At 41.0% G+C, this 23,747-nt stretch overlaps 1 protein-coding gene across 2 annotated transcripts in view; it reads left to right on the top strand.

Annotated features, from left to right (window-relative positions):
• The window catches only part of DAPK3 (death associated protein kinase 3), a 64,872-nt gene extending 48,378 nt beyond the window's left edge, over window positions 1–16,494 (top strand). Inside the window, exons 6-9 of one of the 2 annotated variants that reach the window (XM_069649403.1) lie at window positions 11,112–11,138; window positions 11,569–11,721; window positions 12,194–12,239; window positions 12,713–16,494. In XM_069649403.1, coding sequence (XP_069505504.1) covers window positions 11,112–11,138; window positions 11,569–11,721; window positions 12,194–12,239; window positions 12,713–13,255 — 769 coding nt within the window. In that variant the 3' untranslated portion in view covers window positions 13,256–16,494. The remainder of the gene's footprint in view (window positions 1–11,111; window positions 11,139–11,568; window positions 11,722–12,193; window positions 12,240–12,712) is intronic. The other variant, XM_069649404.1, reaches the window with a different exon arrangement.
• The last annotated feature ends 7,253 nt before the right edge of the window (window positions 16,495–23,747 follow it).

A 23,747-nucleotide genomic window follows, 5' to 3' on the forward strand; every position in this document is an offset into this window, starting at 1 on the left:
GTAGTGACAAATCATGTGCATATAATAATACCTTTTTTAGATGTATATTTGTCACGCTTAATTCACCCGCACAATTTCATTTGGTCTAATTGCTATCGCTAATGATGCAATAAAGATGTTAAAAGGAAGAGGAGAGATTATGGCATCCCTGACGGGTTTCTCGTTGAATATCAAAAGCAGTTGATTTTTAACCCAATTACCAGAATCTGTACCTTTGTTCTGCTTTATAAAGCTTGGAAAAACTGCACAAAACCAGGACCCAAACAGCATTTTTCTAGTATAAATTTTAAATATGCCCAATTAACTCAAAATGCCTTTTCTGTGTCCACACCCCCTTCCGTCAGGGTTTCTGGCGAATCATTGTTTACATGTATATCATCAATCACTTCCCTCATATTATCATGACCACACCATCTTTAAGTACATCCTGTTTGGTTCTTGGGGAATTATTTGAGGCATTATAAGACCTAAGTTGTTAGCAAAAGCTGCTGCCACTAGATTGACACCCACATTTAGTAGGGAAAACCTCCTGTAATTTGCACAATTCGTATGATCCTTGCCAAGTTTGTGGATCAATTTGATTAAGACCAATTGAATAGATTCTGGTAATTCACCTCTCTTCATAATCTCCAAATGTACATTCAGTAGAATTGTGCTCAATAAGTCATTGAATGTACTATAGAATTCTACTGTGAACCCTTGAGGATCCAGACTTTTTTTGTTGTTGTTGCATATTCATCATTTCATTTAATATAGGAATCCATAGAAAGTGAGACATCTAACATTTGCACATCTGAATCTTGCAGATTAGATTTCCCTATCCCCTCCAAAAAAGCTATCTTGTCCTCTTCCATACCAAAATCCTCAGATTTATTTAAGGCTTAATAAAATTCCCTAAGGCATCAGTGATGTCCCCGCTTTTAGTCAAAACTACTCCATCTTCTGTAGTGATGGATATAATGCTTTTATTTTCCTCAACCTTTTTAAGTCGACTGGCTATACAATAGGTCTTTATGGTATACAATAGTTTGTTCCACCTTCTCAGTGAGCCAGCAATCTGTCTGCCAAGCTCTAAAGGTTGCTTCCCTATGTCTATCTGATGGTTCCTTAATGGCCTTCTCTTCCACTTTAGTGAACAGATTATTTTTTCTTCTTTACTCACGTTTTATTAAGATGCAACGAAAAACATATGATCTTTCCCTTGATGGAAACCTTCAAAGCATCTCAAACACAAAGTTGTCTTCAACTGACTGTTTTGATGTTTATAGTGTATACGTTCTTCTCTTATACACTCCTTAAAAGCGATGTCTTAGAGTAAGAATGTACTAAATCTCCAACCCATTTCTGTTCTCCGCCCCGCGGTTGAACAATCTAATAATGTGCTATTATCTTCGTGATCTGAAATGACTACGTTCCCCACATTAGCACTCAAGATCTCTAGTAACAACCTTTTAGAATTAAAAAATAATGTATAAGTGATGAAGAATTATGAGAATCTAATAAAGTATATTACATAACTAGTTTGATTCAGAGTCCTCTGCAGGTCTATCATCTCCCATGTTTGCACCATGTCTCATTTAATTTACAGCCTGTGGCAAGGCAGAGTGGAGACTCTTACTTGGAGGTGTCATAATTGGGGCTATAGACTCATATTTATACAAAAAGACAAACCTAGCTTTCCCTATGTCTAGAGGAGTTTCCCCTGCCTCAACCTAGGGGAAGGCTTAGGTGCACATCAGGATGTCAGTCAAAAGAAAAATATATACTATATTCTGTCTCGAATCCATTACTCTGTCCCTGCCACTAAACCTAAACAATGTTCAGTCAAATTCTTCGAGCAACACCAGGACAATGTCTCCCTTTTCCTGGTCCTGGTGATGTGATCCACTTTTGTGTAGTTTCCACAACTGTCTCTTGGGTTAGGGTCCAATTTACCAGTGCCTTAAAACCAGGGGAATGACTCCCTTCTTCTCCTGGTCAACATGGAAGAATTCTTCAAACTGGCTTTTGATGATTCCTTTTATAAACCAGTCTTTTCAGTTCTTCCCACAAACCTCTGAATGTCAGTGTCCAGCTTTTATTCCCCTTTTGGTAGACTCTCTACTTCTTCCTGAGGCAATCTGTCTTCTGCCAATTCTCCACTGTAACAAAGGAGATGGTTCCTGAGTCTTTCTGGACTCCTGGTATCGTCTATGGTACCCCTATGATGAAGGATAATTACTCCTGATGCACTCTTGCTTGGTATAACCTTTTTTTGTCACTACTGTGACAACAAAGATTACTTCTGATGCCCTCTTGCTTGATACTCTGTTCTCTTTCACCACTGAGACGAAGATTACTCTTACTGCGTGGGAACTGCCCTGGACCCCTAGCTGGTATACCTGCATCTGCTTACAGATATGAGTCCAGTTCTTCCAGGGACTCAGGAGCTCAGTTGTGTGGTTCTAGATTTCTGCACAGCTCTTTGGCTGGCTGTGTCTGCGTTGTTTCTGGACAAAACGATTCACCTGTCTGTGGTTACGCAACCACCACGACTATTGTAGTCTTGGTTTGAGAAGACTTCCTGCGAATCCTTCTGTGGTGTCTCAGCTTCTGCGTCTTTCATTCTGAGGGACCGCTTCAGCGTGCCTCCAAGATTCCTGGTTTGAATTCCCCAGGCTTGGCTGGCGTTCTGCTGCTTTTCTCTCTCTCTCTCTCTCTCTCTCTCTCTGCTTTCCATTTTATAAAGCTGATTCTGCCTTTACAATGTTTTGGTGGCAATCTTCATGCCTCTCAAAGGCCACCTTGTCACAGTATTCATCATAAGTCTGCATATTGTTAATCCACATGTTTCTTCCACTCTTCCTTGTCCCAAAAGTCTCCATACTTGTGACAGTCGTGGCTTTAGCATAACGCATGGAGCCTCAGAGTTTTGGTGATATCCTTCTGGTTGATCCGGCGGGATGCCACCAAAACGGTAATGCCGTTTCCGCCACTCAGAATGACTGACTTACCATCATATTCCAAGTGGCTGAAAACGCAGATAAATTCCCATTCCATGGAGTCCAAGGGATTGCCAGAATTACCGGTGCCAGTAATTCCGGCATTTTTCTGGAGGTAAATCAATGCTCCCACCGGCAAACTTGTGTTATGCAAATGCAGTAAAAGTGCTGGTGTCGAAATTACCGGCACATTTACCGCACTGACAAAACTGTAATGAGGCCCATGGTATTTCTGTCAATTGGGGAGGAGACAACCAGGTTAAGGTATTTTGGGATAGGGTGTTGGGGAGGCTTTTCCCCAGGGGGAGAGGGCCCACCCTATGAAGTCCTTCCGCATATTACCACCCCTAGGGGGGACTATTGGGCAGCAGCCACACCCCAACCCCTCCCCTCCCTCCACCCCCCCTTATCTTCACAGAGAAGGGCTCACTAGTGAATCCTCCCAAGCCCTACCTTGAGGCTGATGTGGGCTACCCTGTCCCTTTTACCCAGGTACTATTAATGACCAGATTAAAGTTGCCTCCCGGAATACTTGGTTCTCCTTCTCTAATGTTTCTAATATTTTCCCCATCTCTAGATAGAAATGACCTTGATCTGTGTTTCAGACATGCATATTCATGAGAATAAAGTAATCTCCATGACTATGTATCAACCCTCTGCATCTATTACTTTGTTACCCAGACCATGCTTCTATTTTGCCTAAACAATATAGTTGCCCCTCTTGATCTTTGATGATAACAGCTAGATACCTCATTATTATATTTACTATTTAAAATATACTGTCTTGTTTCATTGAGTGAGTCTCCTTCATGAAAGCTATGCCAGCCTTAATCCTATGTATGTATGTATGTATGTATGTATGTATGTATGTATGTATGTTCGTTCATCTCTCTGCTCTTCACATAATTGTGAACCCCTTTAACATTTCAGGATAGAAACTTCAGCTTCAGTACAAAATATCAGTATTTCAGTCTGCCGCTGCAGCACTATTTCATATATCACACATTAAAAGGGAACATGTATAGGGGCCACACCAAATGACTTTTTTGATATATGCTCTATTATCTACAAGCAATGTAACATTATATTCATTTCTAGGTTGGGAATTGACCATTTTACATTCATGCTTCGGAATAGTCTAAAGAGATTGCTCACCACCTCCCTTTTGCCATATATACCATAGTTGCTATAATATCCTATTAGAAGCTGCCCCCCAAAATGTGTGCGATTTATAGTTCTATCTGCATCCTTTTCAAAAGGGATTTCACTGAGTTTTGCATGGCATTGCATCCTTAACACCTGAAAACATTAAGTCTGAGACAGTACACAATTATCAGCTGATGTGGCTGTGTTGAATTCCATTATCAATCTAATCTACTAAATTAGTGTATAATAGACCATAATACAATCTACATTGACGGGGAATCGGTCAATGAGTGTGTGAAAAAAACATAGGCGAAAGAAGAGCTATTTCGGTCAGTTCACGTCGTTCACTATTCCTGGTCCCATATTGCATGCAAACAGTTAGGTTGTGCTAAATGCAAATAAGGATGCATAGGGCCCTGCGCAAGTCTATAAAATATCAGTAGCTAAACTGTTACTAGAGTTACCTTACAGTATTAGACGTAGACTGCCTGCCACTGGATCCGGAGAGGCCACTTCACAAGGTTAGTTGAAACCCATTTAGTCTTTACTTATTTGCAGTATTCAACTAAAGTTACAGAATTGAATTAGCCTGTAAAGTTGACAGAACCGCTGCTTTGCCTAAATGCTGCACAATATGTTAATAGTTTTCCATTTTAATGCATGTCAACGAGATCGGAAACAATGTCATCTTAAATAGAATTTTAAATCCATATCATGGTCCCACTGCACTTAGATCACTGTTAAAATTGATATTCATTATACTTTTATAATGAATTATATTCTGGCCACGAATGTACAACTCTTCCGTAAAATAATTCATTGTTCTTCATGCTATCGGCCCTTTAACACACCTTACCGTGACAGTGTCTGTCTGTCTGTGCTAGCGTTTCACTCCCTTCAGTAACGCTATGTCATATTTCACGCACAGCACCAGCACAGACCGAAAAGGTAGAAATTAGTCTCTCAGCTGCCCTTAATGGAAGAACACTAACGTATACAGGACCTCTTCCCCAATCCCTGTACGAAGGCACGCTAACGTCATATACTAATTAATTGTCCGGTTGCAGTTATGCAGTCCGAATGGCCTTTAATTTAACGGTAACCGCCCTTGCTCGCTGGCGCCATTTTGAACGGGGTGAAAATAATGGAATAAAACGTAATGACCCATTCTGTATTTATAATTTGGGGCTAATTTGAATTAGGAAACAAGAACAATGAATTGATAAATGATGTGTTGACACAATAACAGAAAAAAGGGGGGGTGATATTAATAATAGTTATCTAATAAAAAGAGAAGTTATCTTGGGGACTGCCAAACACTCACTATATTCTCAATTCAATATAGGGAACATATATGAATACATTAATATCATCTAATAGTCCGGAGAAGAATTAACATTATGACTTATTCGTAGCCAACAATCTTACAGCTTTTTCATATTTAGTAAAAGGTATGCATGTCTCCAAGCACCAGTTGTAGTGTAGCTGGGTGTAACATGTAGTATTGTATTTTCCTTTCTCTAGCTCTTTGTTTGACTTAGTTAAATCAGATCTGTGATTTCATTAAAGATTTCTTTGAGGCCCATTGCATCGGATTTTATTGGGGGTTTTCGAAACACTTTTCACAGAAAATCAATGCAGTGGGAGACCCCCGCAGCCACCCCCTCTGCAATCCCACCCACTTTGCGGTGAAATGTGTGTGTAAAAAAAAACAAAAAAAACAAAAAAAAACAAACCAAAAAAGTGATGTAATGGGCCTCGAAGTAATCTGCGATGTAATCGCGGGATACTGTTAAATCTCTTCTCTGTTCCACCCCAGCTTTTCCATAGTCATTAAAAAACATAATCCCCCAATCGTCTCACCACATAATCCTCTGCATTGTCCTCGCTCTCCTAATAATGATTTCCTTAACTGGGATTCGTAGAACGCCTACTATGATTGCTCTGACAGGTTGGCCAGCTTGTGGTTTAGGAGCCAGAGCCCTAGGAAATTGTTCAATCTTCAGTAGTTTTCATGGAGGAAGATCCAAAAGTCGAGGAAAAATGGTCTGCAGGAATTCCGAAGGTTTCCCTTTCGTCTGGAAAGCCAGTTATTCTAATGTTGGATCTCCTGTTATAGTTAGCCATGTCTAGTTGTATGGATAACGAAGCAACCTTTTCCCCCTAGAATAAAATCTTTGTCCTCTGAATTAGACACTTTCACCAAAGTGATCTGTCCATTGTTTCACTGTGTTGTGCTCCTTTTCTTTTTTGTCTCCATTACTGTCTCTCTAATTTCCCCAACTCTCTGGCCAGCCTCTCTTGGCCCTCTTCCACCTCCCACCTGTGAGGCTAAAAACCTTGGTTATCTTAGACTCCACACTCTCCTTCTCTCCTCACATCTCTAAGAAGTCACACTACCAGCGGCACCTCCTCGCAGGTATTCCTTTCCTCTGCTTCCCCCAGAAGCTCACTGTCTCCAGAGCTCTGCTTCTCTCTAGGCTTGACTATTGCAGAAGCCTCTTTCTAAATCTGCCTGCCTCTACTCTCCGCCCTATGCAACTCATCCAGAACAGGACTGCGAGACTTGTCCTAGGCCTCAAGCCTAGGGATCGTATCTCTCCAAGACTGAAATCTCTGCACTGGCTCACAATGGCTGTGAGGATTAAGTTCAAAACCCTCTGCATTGTCCATAAGGCCTCCTGGGTCCTCAATACCTTCCACTCTCTCTTCTTAAATAGCTTCCTTCTTCGGCTGAGGCCTCCCTCTGGAACAGCCTCCCTGAAACTTGAGAATCATCTCTGGTTCTGGAAGCACCTCAAAACCTTTCTCTTTGCTTCTGCTTTTTCTCCTCCTCTGCCCTGCTGACTTCCTGGCTGATACTGAAACTGCACTGGTTTACCTGGCCAACCCCTGGTCTTGGGCCCAGGTCCCCTCACCTGCTAGTCACCCTCCTGCACTGCCTTCCTGGCAACCCCCGCACTTGGGGACTGTTTTCTGTATCCCTACAGTCCCACTACCAGCACTTGACACCTGATGTCTGCACTTACCCTTGCACTTGCTAGCCATACTTTTACTTATTGTTATTTATTTTATTATCTCATGTACTGCACTGTCCCCTCCCCAATACCCCCGCACTTTCCTCCTTCCCCCTTCCCTTGCGCGATCAGAATGACACCTGGCTTAGTAGGATCGTTGTCGGTCCTCCCTCTGTTCCGCCGTTCACCCTCCTTGCCTCGTCACACCTTGAAACACTTGTGTATATTGTTATAAATGCCATATCATCTCATATATCAATTGACAAAATTACTGGATTGCCCTTCATATATCAATTGACAAAATTACTGGATTGCCCTTCTGCTCTGACTTTGGGAGTTGCTAGTGTGGTTGTTTCCCACTGTTCGGAGTGCCTGAAGATATTATAGGTTCCTCCTCCTCTGGTTATCTTACCCTTATGGAAGAAGGAGAATCTCCCATCTATATTTCAAGGGTAAACCGAGGGTGTTAAGCGCCCAAGACTGACCTTTGAAGGCAACCCCTGCTTTCCCCCCAGTTCAGTATCGTACCAAAATGGACTCCTTAAAATCCTTTCAAGATCACCGGGTGAGCAAGAAGAGTTACAGAGGGAATTAATAGTTGGGCAGTTGTGGGTATGAAGGTGATGATTGAGTCATGGAAGGGCTAAACCATGGATGGGGAATATCTGGACTTTCACAACGAAGGGGAAGTGGTAAGTTTTAAAGATGAAAACAATTGAAAAAAAGGATGCCAATTTCGATCTGAAATCACTTAAAAGAAATCATTTCAGATAGTGGAGGCATTCCCATAAAGCGTACCTCTGCAATAGCACAAAGATGGATGCAAACAAGCAGTGAATCAGCTTGCAGGTGTACAAAGGTGGGCAATATACAGCACAAAACAAACAGAAACAAATATGTAAGAAAATAGATGACAATTGTAAAATGAACCTTAGGGGGCACTTTCCTTAAACTAAAGAGGAGTACTATTTAAATGTACAACATTACATTATTAAGTGACGCTAAAGGCAGTGGTGGGTGGGGTCAGGTAGGGAGGTTGGAGGAGACGGTACAGCTAGGAGCAGTAGAAAGTGGTGGGTGTGAGCTTCAAGTGAAAATCAGACTGCAGTTTGATGAGCATGTCAAGAGTTTGGTGTTTGATGGCTGGAGACACTGCATCTGGTTTCCCTCACCCACTTTTTGGTCCACCCAAAAGTGAATTGTGTCCAGCATTGTTTAGCTGTGTTGTGAAGCTCTTTCCACTGGGGTTTGGAGAGACTGCATCTGGTCTTCCCCCTACACCCTTCTTCCATCCAAAGGCGAAATCCTGTCCAGCATTTTGTATGAGCTGTACCTTGAGGATTTTTAGGCTTTCTATATTGCAATGAAGCAGTTGGAATTATAAGTGTTTCTCACTTCCAAACGAGCACGTTCTCATAGAGTAAATGCTCTTTTCTTGTAGCAAATGTATTGTTGCAAATCAAAAATTGTTTTAAACTGTAAATCTGTAATTTATAAATCTCATTTATAAATGTCGTGTCCACAGCACACTACATGTTACAGAGGCATTCCTCCGAAACAAACGCTGCAACATTAAAAAATAAAGTCCACACCCAATACATTGTGATGTATTGGAAAGTTAAATAATTCACAACATGCAAGGGAAAATGCCTACCTATGACTTGGTCATCATTGAACCAACGTCTATTTATTTAAACATTTGTATAGCGCAAAGACAGCTGACCCAAATACTTAAGGGCGCTGACAAACAAGTAGCATACACAGGAAAAACGGGCGAACAGAGAAGAGGAGAAAAGATGGACAAGCAGTCGGGGAGTCATTGGGTGATTAATTCAGCTGTGTCGTCAGTCCCTTTCTGAAAACACGACTGGAGTTTTCCACTCAGTTTCAAGGGGAGATTGTTCCAAGCCACGGGGGCTGCAGAGAAAAAGGCACAGACCTTAGTCTGCAATAGTTTACATGCCGGGATAATGAGCTGGGATTGATTATTGGATCTGAGATTGTGTTTACTCGCCTTAGTTCCTCATTGAGATAGGTGGGGCCAGAATTCTTCAGACAATTGAAGGAGATAGATAGGAGCCGAAAGAGAATTCGTTCTTTAATAGGGAGTCCATGAAGTTCCCTTCTAGCCATAGAGATACGGTCTGACATTTTCTTGTCCAGAACAACCCTGACAGTGTTGTTCTGCACCACCTGCAGTCTATTCAGTTTGCAATTTGGGAGACCAGTCAACGGGCTGCTACAATAGTCTATCCTGGAGCTTATCAGAGCTCTTGCTAGCGTTTCCCTACTAGTTTGTGAGAGGAAAGGGCGGGCACGCAAAAGCAATTTAATATAATAGGAGGATGAGGCTACCAATCTGTGTTTTCATGTTAAGATTACTGTCAAGATAGATGCCCAAAGTCTTGACTTTTTTCTGACTACTATAACACATTCATCAATAACCAGTTTGGAGTATTGCCCTTCAAGTTTACGAAGCTTAGGATCAGTACCCACAAGCATGAGTTCTGTCTTGCTTGTGTTAAGACCCAATCCGTTGGAGCACATCTAACTTTGGATGAGCAGGTAAATCCTGTTGATGTTAATTTCATTATCCAAAAAGACACCAGTGATGGGTATAATGCACTGAGTATCGTCTGCGTAATTAGTAAACTCTGTTATTATTGTCAAGAAAGGGCACTGTAAAGATGTTATAAAAGATGGGGGGAGGGAGGGTCGGAAGACGGCCTCCCTGAGGTACGCCTTGAGTCGAATCTAAGTGATCCGGCCGTGGCTGAATTTACTGCGGCTGGAACGTTCGCATGAGAAAGGTGCGAATTACCAAAAGTTTGCACCTTTCTCATGCGAACACACTTGCATACGCACACCCCCACCCACAGCCCCAACATAAACATACCCTACTTACCTTCTTCTTCATGCTGGTTTCCTGCGGCACCAGTTCCCTTTCACTTCCGTGATCGGTAACTGGCGCTGCAGGGTCCTTTTTTTTTTTTTTACGGGGCTGCAGGGGTTTCCCCTGCTCACTATACTGTAAAGTATAGTGCGCGGGGTGTTGCAGGGGACACCCGCAGCCCCGTTTTTTGGTTTTTTTGTTTTGTTTTTTTGGGTTTGTTTTCCTTCTTTTTATACTTTCCTATAATGTTACCACCAAAGGTTCAAACATTTGGTGTTTCGAACCTTTGGTTGTAGCATTTCTTGGACTTTTAGTCCATGCAAACTTTTGGATGCGGTCTGTTCGACCACATCCCTTGAGTCATCTCCTTGATGTTGGCATCTGCCAGATTACTGCTCACTCTCCAATGGCGATCTTTCAAAAAAGAGTTAACCCAATCAACCGCCGACGCTGAGAAACCCGCCACCTCCTTCAGCCTTGAGACCAATACAGTGTGGTCTACCAGGTCGAAGGCGGCGGATAGGTCCAACAGCTTCAGCATGTTGGGGTCGCCTTGGTCCATATGTCGGAGGAGCCTAGATTTCAAATCCAGCAGGGCGGACTCTGTACCATACTTTTCCCGAACAGACTGTCTCTTATTAAAGATGTTACCATTTCTCAGATGAGCCAGTAGTTGAATATTGGCAACTTTATCAAGAATCTTAAGAAGAAATGGTGAATTAGAGATGGGACGATATTTAAGTAGGTCGTCGGGGGAGATGATGGGTGTCACCCATGAGTGTTTGATACAAGTGGGCACCACAGAATGCCTGAAAGAAGCATTGACAAACTTGCAGAGGGTGGGGATGAGCGCAGCTGCACAAGCTTTAATCGTTGAGGCAGGACAAACCTCTCCCTTACAGTTAGATGGTTTGAGATTTTGTCTGCCCTAAATGGCATGTTTGTTGAGTTTCTACCTAACTAGTCTTGCACCAGGAAGTCTGGAGAAAACAGATTGCTGTTTGTTTCCCTGTAATCTATGCTGAGCGAGTGCAGTGTTATTGAAATAACTAACATCCTTTCCCTCTCTCTTAGGAGCATTGGTGTTATCACGTACATTCTGTAAGTACCCTTCAATAGGGCTTTCTTTTTGTGTAGTGTTCTTGCAAATATTGGGGAATATTTTTAACTTTTACCTTTTTTATACTGCCTTCTAATGGGATGTGTTCTATAGTAAAGCTGGCCAACATGGCGTTTCCTTGATGGACGCTGCACCAGGTAAAGGTTGTTGTGGAGTTCCTTCAATGACTTGAGTTATCCAGTGCCAAACATAGATGTAGATTCCAGTTTTAAAGCCTCTTTAGTTGTCTTTGCTACCAATTGTATAATCTAGTGAAAGGTATTGGTCTGAGTTGTGTTACTACTAGATGGGTGAAGCCACTATCCAAGTTACTATCTATTGCTACTTCAATGTGTTTTCATTATAAAAATGAATCTCTTAATTCCATACGAAACAAATATATTCTGAAGCAGCCATGTCTTTGTTCTGCAGCTTGAGTGGTGCTTCTCCTTTCCTGGGTGAAACGAAACAGGAAACTCTGACGAACATCTCGGGTGTCAACTATGACTTTGACGAGGAATATTTCAGCAACACCAGTGAGCTTGCCAAGGACTTCATCCGTCGGCTGCTGGTGAAAGACCCCAAGTGAGTAACATAGTAATGAGTTATAATATAATTATAATAAATGAGTAAAATAAATAGCATGGAATTGCCTCTGCAACAGTTATGCATTGTGGACTAAATGTCTGTGCTACATATCCCTGCCCCTTTATTAAACGGATACCCTCAATTTGATCATGATCGACCTATGTTTCCACCAGCAAACTGAAACTGATAGGAAAAGGAACGGAAAACTCAGTAACAGTCCTTTTGGCTCCGTAGAATGATGTACGCATTAATAAGCACATCCCATTAAAGTCCCAGCATAACATCCATGAAAGGCGAAGGGTGGACGGCAATTTCTGATGCCAATACAAAGATTAGGAAGTGGTAAAAATCTATCTTGTAGACATTGAGGAGGTAATCAAGACTGTAAATATGCAAGGAAATGATTTTTCTGTGTGTAAGGTGTTACCTGTTAATGTGTTGGCAGGAAATTGACCATTTCTCCTTTTAGGAAACGGATGACTATAGAGCAAAGCCTGGAGCACCCGTGGATAAAGGTACAGTTTAATTGCTTTTACTTAATCCTTCATTCCTGTCCGTAAAGTATTTTTTACTGGGTTCCTAGCAGGGTTGCAATTTCAACCTCCATGGAATACCTTGCCATCGCTCTGCTCCTGAGATGAGCTGCCTCCGGAGTCTATAGCAACTGTCGAAGTTTAGATCAGATTGTTTCTGTGTACCAGTCCCACTAAGAAAACCCTAATTAGAACCAATTGGCAGGTGTATTGGGAGCAGAGCAGAAGCATATAATGGGAATCGGAAGGGTTTGTCATTCTGCTTCCCCCACCACAAGTTGTTGGGGTGCATTGGGTTCAAAAGTGCGATTGCTTCAGGGGGTGGTGGTCGGAGACGTGTGTCACTTCTGGCCCTCTGCTTCCCCATTGTGACGCTGGTGAAATAAAACAAATGGTATTGCGCGATATAGGTTTAGTTTCTCATTCTGATGCATTTCTTTCTAATTGCATTGCAGGTTATCAAGAGGAGGAATGTCCGTAATGAGGACAACGGCAAGCGTCCAGAGCGCCGGCGCTTGAAAACCACCCGGCTGAAGGAGTACACTATCAAATCGCACTCTAGCATGCCCCCCAACAACACCTATATTAATTTTGAGCGTTTTTCTAAGGTAATGGAGGAGCTTGGGGCAGCTGAGGAGAGCTTTCGGGAGCTGGAAAAGAACAAGCGCTCATTCCGTGAGGATGTTGAGGCACTACTATCAATCTATGAGGAGAAGGAGTCCTGGTACAAGGAAGAGAATGACAGCATTGGTCAAGACCTCTGCCAGATCCGCCAGGAGCTGCAAAAGACTAAGTCCATTAAAAGAAAAACACAGGAGGAAGTGAAAAGTACGCTGCTGACTGCCAACGGCTTGAAAAGGCGCTTTGGGAGGCTAGAGAACAGTTACGAGGCACTTGCCAAGCAGATGGCCTCTGAGATGAAGTTTGTCGAGGAACTGGTGAAAACCATTCAACACGAGAAACAGCTTGCTCTAGAAGGGGGTTCTGGGATGCGTTAATGTGCACCTGAGGACATTTTCTGGGTGGTGTCTCACCTTGGAAACTTGGGGAGGGGAGGTAGAAGGGGTAGAGGGGGGGTGTGGTATTAGTTGGTCGTTCATTCACAGTGGAACAGATGGTTGAGCTCATGGATAGTAGCAAATGAGTCAGATGTGTCATTCTGATCTTCATTCCATGAATCAACACTATACAACAGCTGTTGTTGAACTGAAGTCCTAAGCTGTCACAAGCATGTTGTAGAGAGGGCAGGCATGCCATGTATGCGCTAAACATATCACCCCATGCATTTATATATAGCATAACTGGCGGCCTAATATGGGGGAAATATTTTATAGGAAGCTACGGGTCACATCTCTCCACACTCTTTGTATGCTTGTGCCTAAACGTGTATACTGGTGTTAGGGGTATTTCCTATAATCTTAATTCTAGGTTGTCCTCCTCTAATCTTGCAGGGTATTGCATGGCATATGTAGAGGTGCCCCTATTGCTTTCTCCAATGAAGGGGAATTGAGATCTTGGGTGGTATGTCTTTGGTTTTTGTACGTAGGGCTGCTGTGGATGTGCACTAGGAGGAGGGCATTATGACAATGTCTAGGGAAGTGGGTAACAGTGAGACCAAGAAGGCCATTTGAACAGGAATTGTGGTAATTTGGGACACTGAATGAGGTAACTGTCTACCATTCTAGGACTAATGGCTGTTGCCACCAGTGTTCATGGTGTCTATTGCTACTTTGTGTGAAATGGCATTTCTGCTTCCCGTTGGTTGCTTCGGGAGAGGATGTGGATAGATGACTCCTTTACTCTGGGAGCTGGCTCATTTGGAGGAGCAGCAAGGAGGACCAACGAAAGCTGATGTGGGCATCATTGTGTGATGATCTGTGTACAAGAGATGGGTCTGCTGTTAGTTTGCAGACTGCGATTTCTGCAGATGCTTTTGATGTCACCTTTTCATGTGGCTGTTTGCAGGCAAGTGTTTCCGTTCCATGAATGCGAAAGCCGTCCTGTCCCAGTTTTCTTTTCCCTGGAATTAGTTGTAGTCCTAACTTTCAGAAATGGAAAAGACAAAACTACAAGTCTAGGAATGATGACGAATAAAACCTGACTCAATTGGGGCATGGAGTTGGTAAACTTGAAAGCTCAACTTCTTTGGTAACCCACTGACCCTTTTGAGTGGACAATCTTCTTGTGCCACAAGGGAATGAGCTTGTCTCACAGGTCTCGTCTTCACCCCTATGTCTTCACCCCTCATTTATTTTTTCATTATTCTATATCGTTTTTCTTTGAGAGCCATCTGATTGTGGTACACAATGTGTGTATACCTTTATTCCTCTTCGTGAGAGAGTTCATTTTAAAGGGAATGCTAGCACATGTAGTATTCCCTTTCGTAAAGCTCGGTCTAACCTTGTATGTGGAACATTCCATTTAAGATCATTCCATTTTTTGTTTGACCCATTTATCCACAAGTGTGGAACATTCTGTGCGTGGGTGCCATCACTACACGTGATGCATTCCTTTCCTAAAACACCCTGTTACTTCAGCTGTGAAAAACTGGTGTGTCAGTTTGTCGCTCTGGGAAATGTAGAGGGCCAATACACCCCACTTACAAAGTATTGCTTTTTTGATTCACCCCACGACCAAGAGAACATTCTTTCCTGAGAGGGAACCACTCTAAGCTATGAACCATTATTTCTCAATGTCATGGAGAAATAATGCTTTGATAGGCCCCTAAATTGCATGAAGAACAAGGTCCCCGAGTTTCTCCACGTCATACCGGAACATTCCAGTGAAGGGTCAGCCATCCCCTTTTGGTCTGCGACATTCCCAATCTTAGATGGACCATCCTTATACTCTGGTATAACGCTGATCTGTGATAGTCTTCTAAGTCACTCCACGCTATAGTATTGCTACTTGTGCCCTTGGCTGTTCTCCCTTTGTGACTCATACACTTTGTACCAGTGTACGAGTCATTCCCCACAAACATTGCTTATGCTTGCACTCCGGCCCCTGGTTTAAAGACTGCAAATGACCGGGTTACTGCTTACTCTAGGATAAATAGTCCAAAAATGCCAATGCGTGTGCTCACTGCTTGGTGTAAATGACAAGTGTTGATGCCAAATGTAATAACATGGCATTGTTTTTTATCATACCCTGGTGTGATGGTCAACATGTTTGTGTGGGTGTCTACCCTAACGTAAAGCCACTATGTGGGTGGAAAAGACAATCTCTGTCAGTGTTCGCTCTCACACGGAGCACAACGCTCTAGTACAAGTGTTCAGGGGGTTTTAATGCATTTTTTCACCACATAGAACTTCAATTATTAAGTGGGTTTCTTGAGCATACTGTAAGATACCTGCCAGTGTTTAGTTGTGTTCCTTGGTGTGAAGACCATGCTAGTGGCCACTCGCACTACCATGATCACATCAGCACATGTCTGTGTTAACCCTCCCTGATGTAAAGTCATGTCATACAAAGCTATCGCGGAAAATAGCTTGCTATACACCTACCTTCACATTCATGCCTTGGGGTGAGTCCCCACAAACCATTATTTGCACATGGTGACGTAAAGTTATCAGGTGCATGTGTTTACACTGATGACTTGATGTAAGGTCACCGTATGTCATTGTTTACTGTCAGGCTTTGATGTGATGCTGCAATGCGTCAATCGTGTGGGCGTCAAATTAATGAGACCACGTTTATAGCTGCTATGCAAACAATAATTGACCAAAGACGTTTTCTGACTTAAGAATGGCTGCATGACAGATTCAAAAAGTTATTTTGAAAGTCTTTCTGAACATAAGTTTGATAATCTTTAAGAGCCAGTGTTTATAACACCACTTGGATGGAAAGTCACTTTGCACATGTTTACGTTAAGTATTTACTCTGATGTAGATGTGTCTTGTGTTACTGTGTCCAAACTCGCCCCCTTCTGTGTGGCAATTCGATGCTCACCCATGGAGTAAAGTCACCACATGCCAATATGTTCAGTCACTTTATTTTGTGCCAATATTACTTTATTTTGTGCCAATACTACTTTTGTTTTTTAAATGCTACACAATGGCCTTAATTCTCGCAGGGTCTCCACTAAGGCATCAGTTTTGTTACTAAAATGGAAAATGGCAAAATCAAATGTGTGGCTTTCAAACATCCACTGCAAGTTTGTATGATTAACCAATCTCAAGTATGAAGTCAATTATTGGTGTTTTGCTGACCATTAGAATAAACTGATCAAGCGCTCATATATGCACTGTTCATTTTTATCAGCAGTCCCTGAACCCCCCCCCCCTCCCCCATCTCCTCCTCGCACAGTGTTCTTGCAAGAATGTCTTACACGGGAATTCTTCCCTAATACCATCCTTCTTCTAAAGAGGACCAGTGAGGAAAGCAGCATGAATGGATCTTCTGCAGCGGCTTGGCATAGACACACGGGCAGTGGATGACTGAAGCCAGGGTTTGCCACAATGTCCTGTGTATGACTTGTCGGCTGGACATCCAGTGCTGCCGACATTTGCATGTACAACCTGTTGGTGCTCCATGTCTGCATAAGTTACAGCCTAGGATTTTCAATGATGTCTTAAGCCTATTTTTATTCTTTAATGTCATTTAGATTCAAAATAAAATACACAGAATGACCATGTGCCGCATATTTGTGGTAGAATTGACACAAAATCCAAGACTAACAAAATATTATGCTGAGAAGGTACACTGCATTAGCTTTCATGTCATATAGATTTCTTCCTTGGGTGGAGATCACAGAATGAAATTAGTCACAATATACACATGCTGGATATTTTTTATACTAGAAAGAGAATCTTCAATTTTAACCTTCGTTGAGTGAAGGAAGAGTATGCAGGCCTGCGACAGCTGCCTTATCTAAAGATGCATACATCTGGCACGGTTTATAGGCATAATATTGAAAACATAATGCTGAAATACAAAAATGTCAAAGAAAATTTCGAAAACAAATCTGTCGAAAATGTATACATATAATAGAAAAAGACAATTAGTCGGAAAAAAAGTCGAACAACCGTACTAACATACCAATGTGAAGTATTGATAATAGTCCCGGTTTTATGGGGGGGGATAGCCCCCCTCAAACCCCCCCTTACCTTTACGCCCGCAATCACCCACCCCCCTCTCGCCCACCAACACATAACCATTTGCCTATCTGTAAATAAAATACATTATGACTAACGAAAACCCCATAAAATGAATAGTAGTAAGGGTTTGACACCCACGAGTAAAGAACCTTGCCTAAACACCAAGGAACAGATGACGGTTGTGGACAACTGTCATTACCTGACAGAACCAGAGTCAGAGCGAACTACAGTGGATTCGATTTGGCTACGTCAGGCAAACAATCAGGTAATATAAACATAAAAAGTATGTAACTAGATATGTAATTCGAAAAATATATTATTAGTGTATGACAAACATAGTAAAACATTTTTTTCCATTATTTTAGATTGAAGATGACAAACAGTTGAATACATAACCTCACAAAAAGGAGGAAAACAGCTAGTTTTGAAAGGATACATTTGTAATAAGGAATTGGAAAAAAATGAACGCACGTACTGGAAGTGCATTGAATATGGACGATCAAAATGTGCCGCACGAGTTATAGTTGAGTGTTCCAATACAAAAATAAAGGGAGAACACAACCATCTACCTGACAAGAAAAGTATAGTAATAAAAAAAACTCTCCACGAACTAAAAAGGAAGGCAATAGACAACCCCGGTCAGGCAAGCGGTTTGGTAATATCAACGGTATGTGACACGTTACCTTCGCGCATATCAGCGCAGATGTCTAGTGAAAAACAGATGCAACGGACAGTAAACCGCACTAAACGGCAAAAGGAAAATCTGCCACCAGCACCTACAACATACAATGACATCACCATACCAGAAGTGTAGAGTGACAGCTAATGGAAAAAATGTCCACCATGCTACCATTGAAGTAAGAGATGAAAACCATATTGATATTTTCAACTGCGACCAATTTCAAGCATATAAGTGAAAGTGCCCAGTGGCAAAGTGACGCAACCTTCAAAGCATGCCCACAACCCTTCCAACAATTTTATTCAATACATGGAACGATAAATAACAAACTGATTCCACTTGTTTGTTTTAATGCCCAAATAAAAATGAAGAAACCTACAGAATCATGTTGAACAAAATCAAGGACACTGTACTAGATTCGAAACCCAAAAACATAATCATGGATTTTGAATTTGCACAGATCAAGGCATTTTCTACAATATACACTGATTCTAGCATACAAGGGTGCTTTTATCATTTTACTCAGTCGATATGGAAAAAACTGCAGAAACTCGGACTAAGTACAAAATACACAGACAACAGCACTTTCCAACATAACATATAAAAAAACTATTCGGATTAGCATTTGTAAAAGAAGATCAGGTTATAAATTTCTACGAACATTTAATAGACAATTACTATTTAAAAAATCATGAGCAAGAAAATTCGGACATGTTAGATTACATGGAGAATACATGGATTGGTTGGACAATTAACTAGGAATGGCACCAGAAGAAGGCCAAAATACAGTATAAACTTATGGAATTGCTACAAAGCCACCTTGGAAGGGCGACCTAGAACAAACAATTCACTAGAAGGATGGCACAGCCGTATTAATAAATCGTTTAACACAAATAACCCCGATTTGTGGCATTTTTTTGAAAGAATTAAACAATGAACAATCGCATCAGGAATTTCGAGTATCACAAACGATTTCACTCGCAAACACAGAGTTAAAAAAGAAAAAATACAGAGACTATGAACAGCGACTAGAGAAAATGGTACGTAATTTTAACCAAGATGACAAAGAGAACTACCTAGATTCAATAGCGTATAATTTAAAATGTTAAAAATACTCACCATGAGAAATCCAAGCAGTAACCATAAAATATAACCCAACAGCAAAATCCAAGGAACCCAAAATCCTGAAGGCAATCCGTGGAAAAATAACATCCAAAAGAAATCCACATCTGCGATCCATAACAGTGAAATCCAGCAATGAAAAAAAGTTGAAAAGGCCAGGAAAAAGAATCCATAGATCAGAAAAACCAAAACATCCATCGAATCCAGCAAAAAAAAAAAAACATTGCATCCATGAAATGTGGTGAAAATCCATGAAAAACAAAAAAAAAAACAAGCGAAAACACGGAGACCCGAACGCGATGGAAACGGATGCAAGAATGAACTTTAAAAATGGCGCATACGTAGAGTTACGCAGCCTAACGTAGACATGAATAACATATATCAACAAAATGAACAATGTTATTTCTTATATAATATCGCCATCTATTGGACAAAAAGTAGACTAAATGTTCAACGTTAAAAGTACTATTACCAGTTTGTAATTTATTTATGTATTACCATTTAATATATATATATATATAGAAAATATATAATTATTTAACCTATAAATATATATATTAAAAATACCTCATGGAAAATACTATCAATGTTCAAAAATGTTTAATAAAACATATATACATACATACATTGAAGTGAAATTATTCGAAAATAAATCGAAAAATATTCACATTTTTGGTATTTTGACATTATTATTTTCGAATTAATATTTTCAACATTTTGACTTTCGAAAATATTGCATTAGAAAATATGACTGGACACCATCTGGCACCAAGGAAGAGTCGTAAAATACTTATTGACAACAATACCCAATTCTAGCAGTGCTGTGAATTTGATTATAAGAAGGCACACAGTATTCAAACAAAAATGTTGCACTTAATATGCTCATGAAGTTAGGCACAATCCATTTGAATGTGGGACCCATTAAAATAAAAATGTATTAATGGTATTTTAGAAACGTCTTCAAATGAAAAGGTTTTTTTTTTTTTTTTTAATTTTTTAAAAGCACAATTTAGGGGCAAGGTCTGTTTCACATTTATCTCAGGTATGCTTAAAATGGAATGGCCACAACCATCCTGCATTTTATTTCTAAATACAAAATGTATCTGCAGTTCCCTGGCAGCTTCATTTTTACCTGCAATTATTTCAATGTCCTATGAAGTTAAAGAATAACTCTTTGCACCACTGTCTGAAAGAGATATAGACATGAAGGAATTCGTAGAATGTTTTCAGTTTTGTTTACAACATTATTTTTCCTGTTGGGACATTTCGTGTGCATTTTATTATACATCCCCGATCCTGGATAGAGTAGGAGTAGACATTTCAGTTCAATAAAGACTGTACATGAAGCAGACGCCTTGACCCAATAGGTAGAAGAAACTCAACTGCTTTGTGTTCATGTCATACTAGGTTGCAGGAGTTTAAAGTGACCTTATGCGGGGAGTACCTGACAAAAATAACGGTTCAGTACGGTCTACTGGGGGGAAAAAATAACCTTGATTTGAGATTGCAACCTTTGTTCCCAGTTGAAGGAAAGATTCCCAAGGATATGACCCTGGTTCCCCATACAAGGATTCAGCAGTGATTCAGGAGTTTACTAGGATTGGCCCGTGGTTGTCTGTTTATTTTTAAATGCATTTAGTTTATGGACTAATTTAATTAGTGCGCCTTTAACAACAGAGAAATTGCATAAAACTATAGTAAAACGTAAATAATAAAAGTACATCATAAGAACTTCCTAAAATAGGAATTGATATTTAGAAAATACAGTTGGATACAAGGCCTACCTTCAGAAAACGTTATGTTAACAGTAATTTACTGAACTTAAGCTAGGTATTTGTAGTGTACATATGAACGGGTAAATCATTCCAGGAAAGAAAATGGCGCGCAATAGAGAAGGCCTTTTTTTGAGTTTGAGACGACTTTACTTCGACAGTAATTTGCCTGAATTTCTGAAGTTTTTATTTCTGCCTCGCAAATAAAGATATGAATGGTGACCTATACATAGTGCCTTAAAAATGTACCTAATTTAAAATAAATGTGTGAATGCAGGGGGGAGCCAATATAACTATTTCAGAATAGGTGTAACAGAATCAATTTCTTTTGCACCTACGTTCAGCCAAATTAAATGCTCTTTTGAAGGTTTCTGTTTAATTAATGTAGACAAGAAGGCAAAAGGTTAGTGAAAATGTTAGATTCTGCTAAGCCGAGATAGTTGATCATGAATTACTTGATAACATGAGGAATCAATGAAAGAAATGAAAGAAAACGAGAGATTTAGTTGAAGCGTTGGGTTCTAATCTTGAGTTTCGTCCCTGTTTCAAGCAGAGAGAGGTCCAGTCGTTGACTCACCTGGGGCCCTGCCCTGATTTCCATACTTTATTGTCCAATGATGTGCCCCATCTACATTCCCTGATCGTGGGGCCTTGGCTTTTGTGTTCACTCGCCCCTTCCTTCCCTACCCAGCATGGCTAACTTTACAAAGTGGCACATCAAAAGCAGTTGTGGAGCACACTGTTCAGTATGGCATCATACACAAAACTCTTTTTTTCTCCCAATCCACTCTTCTGGTAATATTATTCTAAGTTAGTTGATCGCAAACCCAGCACAACCAACAAAATCACAACACTGTGGGACTGTTAGGCATACATAGCACTGACTTGTTCGATTAGTCTTCCAGACCTATACGGGCCTGTCCAGCAAAAGATCTGGAGACACCCTAATTAGCATATGGAGAATGTGGTGTGCAATATATGAATAGTGTGAGAAGCCAAGGGGTGTCTCACCTACTAGTCCCCAGGAATCTCTCTTGAGTGGCCAGGGCACTGGCATTGCCTTTGGATCCAGACCCTGGTGTGGACCAGTGCGGGATGATCAGCTGACTCAGCCACTTTGATTCTTTAAATCAAAGTGCCCCTTTGCCCTTTGCCCCTGGGCCTGGTGCGCTATAGAAATAAATAAAATACTAAAAAATACTAAAAAAAATACTTATATTGCAACATTGATTTTCCTTTGCATGCATATTCCTCTTTGCACACTTTTGTATAAGAGATGTGGCAGGCAATAGGATTTGTTAGTATAGGCCGTTTTGATTTGACAGAGACTGACTAGGACTGTTTTCTTTATTATTTGATGGTAGAGACTACTCCCATCTTAGCTATAGGGCAAGGTAGGAGTTATTCCAAACACCGAGAATTAAAGGTTTTACCTAATTTTTGTTTCAGTGTCATACTTGTGATACCATGCCTCCCTTACAATAGTCACTATCACTAACCTGAAACAACTCAATAGTTTAGTAAACATGAGGTGTGTTTCTCATAGCAATACTGAATCATTTCTAGGGACACCCATTGGCAGCAGATCAGGCACAGTGAGATTAAATGATTTTCCCCGGATCACTCATTTTGTTAAAGTAATAATTAGTTTTTCGACCCAGGCTGCAATTTAAGCACTTTACTGCATAACTTCTCAGTGATAGGGCATATACGTATTTTTTAAAATTATTTGTTTAAATGTAATAATTTGTTTTCTAGCAATACCTTAAAGTATACAAATATCAGAAACCAACCATACATTATATACATTGTTCTAGGAAGAGGTCAAGCAAAATGACATAACAGCTTTATCACGATCCTGAATGCAAAAGTGCAGTAGCAGCATGCAAAGGTATGCGGACTCAAAAACAATCTTGTTTGGTTTTAATAAAATGTATTTACGTTGAAGAGAATGCAATATGAGGTCATTTTATTGAGCTAATATTTCACACCTCTCGCGTATATCATCACCCACCATTCGCACCTTCTACGGGACAACAGTCCTTACCCAGGCAAACGTGGGTCTAGGTCATCAACCTCTTTTCGGTTTATTGAAATGAGGTTGTCACAAAGCTGAACTGGGGGGCGGTGGAGGAGCAGTGGGAAAGGTGCTGTGTTTACCTGTGCTCAACTGTCACATGAAAAGTGTGAGCTAGGAACACTTTGGACAGCTGATCCTGCTTCAGATGAGCAGAGTCTGGGCTTATTTGTGTCCCGAGCTGGCTGTGTGCGAGACACGGGACGCGGGCCATGCAATTGGGACAATCCCGTGAAATGCGGGATGGTTGGCCGCCCTACAGACACACCCTGCTCTGTTTTCCCACCTTGGGCTTCACCTGGGCTTGTGTAGCTTTGAACTTGGTACAAGGTGAACAAAGAGAACTCGCACAAAGAGGCTTTTCCTTACCCATGTGGATCTTTTTTTTTTTAGCCCATTTCAATATAACCTCATCTATGTGACTGCTTTTTAATTATTTCCCTGTTCATTTATTGCAGCTGTGACTGTGTATAGGTGCGCAGCTCAGGGCAAGCACCTGCCCACCTTGCATTACAAATCTGCTCCCCTTCCACTCCTTTTCCTTTCTCCCATACTTGCTAGTTTTATCCTCTCTGCTATCCCACTTTCATTTTCTTACTCCCCTCTCCTGCTCTTTTTGCCCACTATGTTGTCTCTGCCTCTTCCCTTAATCCGCCTGCTTTTTTCTCTTTCCATTTCTGCGAAAGGTTCTTTTTAAAAAGATCCCGCTCTCTCTCTAATTCTGCTACTATACACATACTCCCC

Source organism: Ambystoma mexicanum, chromosome 1p (genome assembly GCF_040938575.1).
Source record: "Ambystoma mexicanum isolate Mex_15411 chromosome 1p, UKY_AmexF1_1, whole genome shotgun sequence".
Taxonomy (NCBI): domain Eukaryota; kingdom Metazoa; phylum Chordata; class Amphibia; order Caudata; family Ambystomatidae; genus Ambystoma; species Ambystoma mexicanum.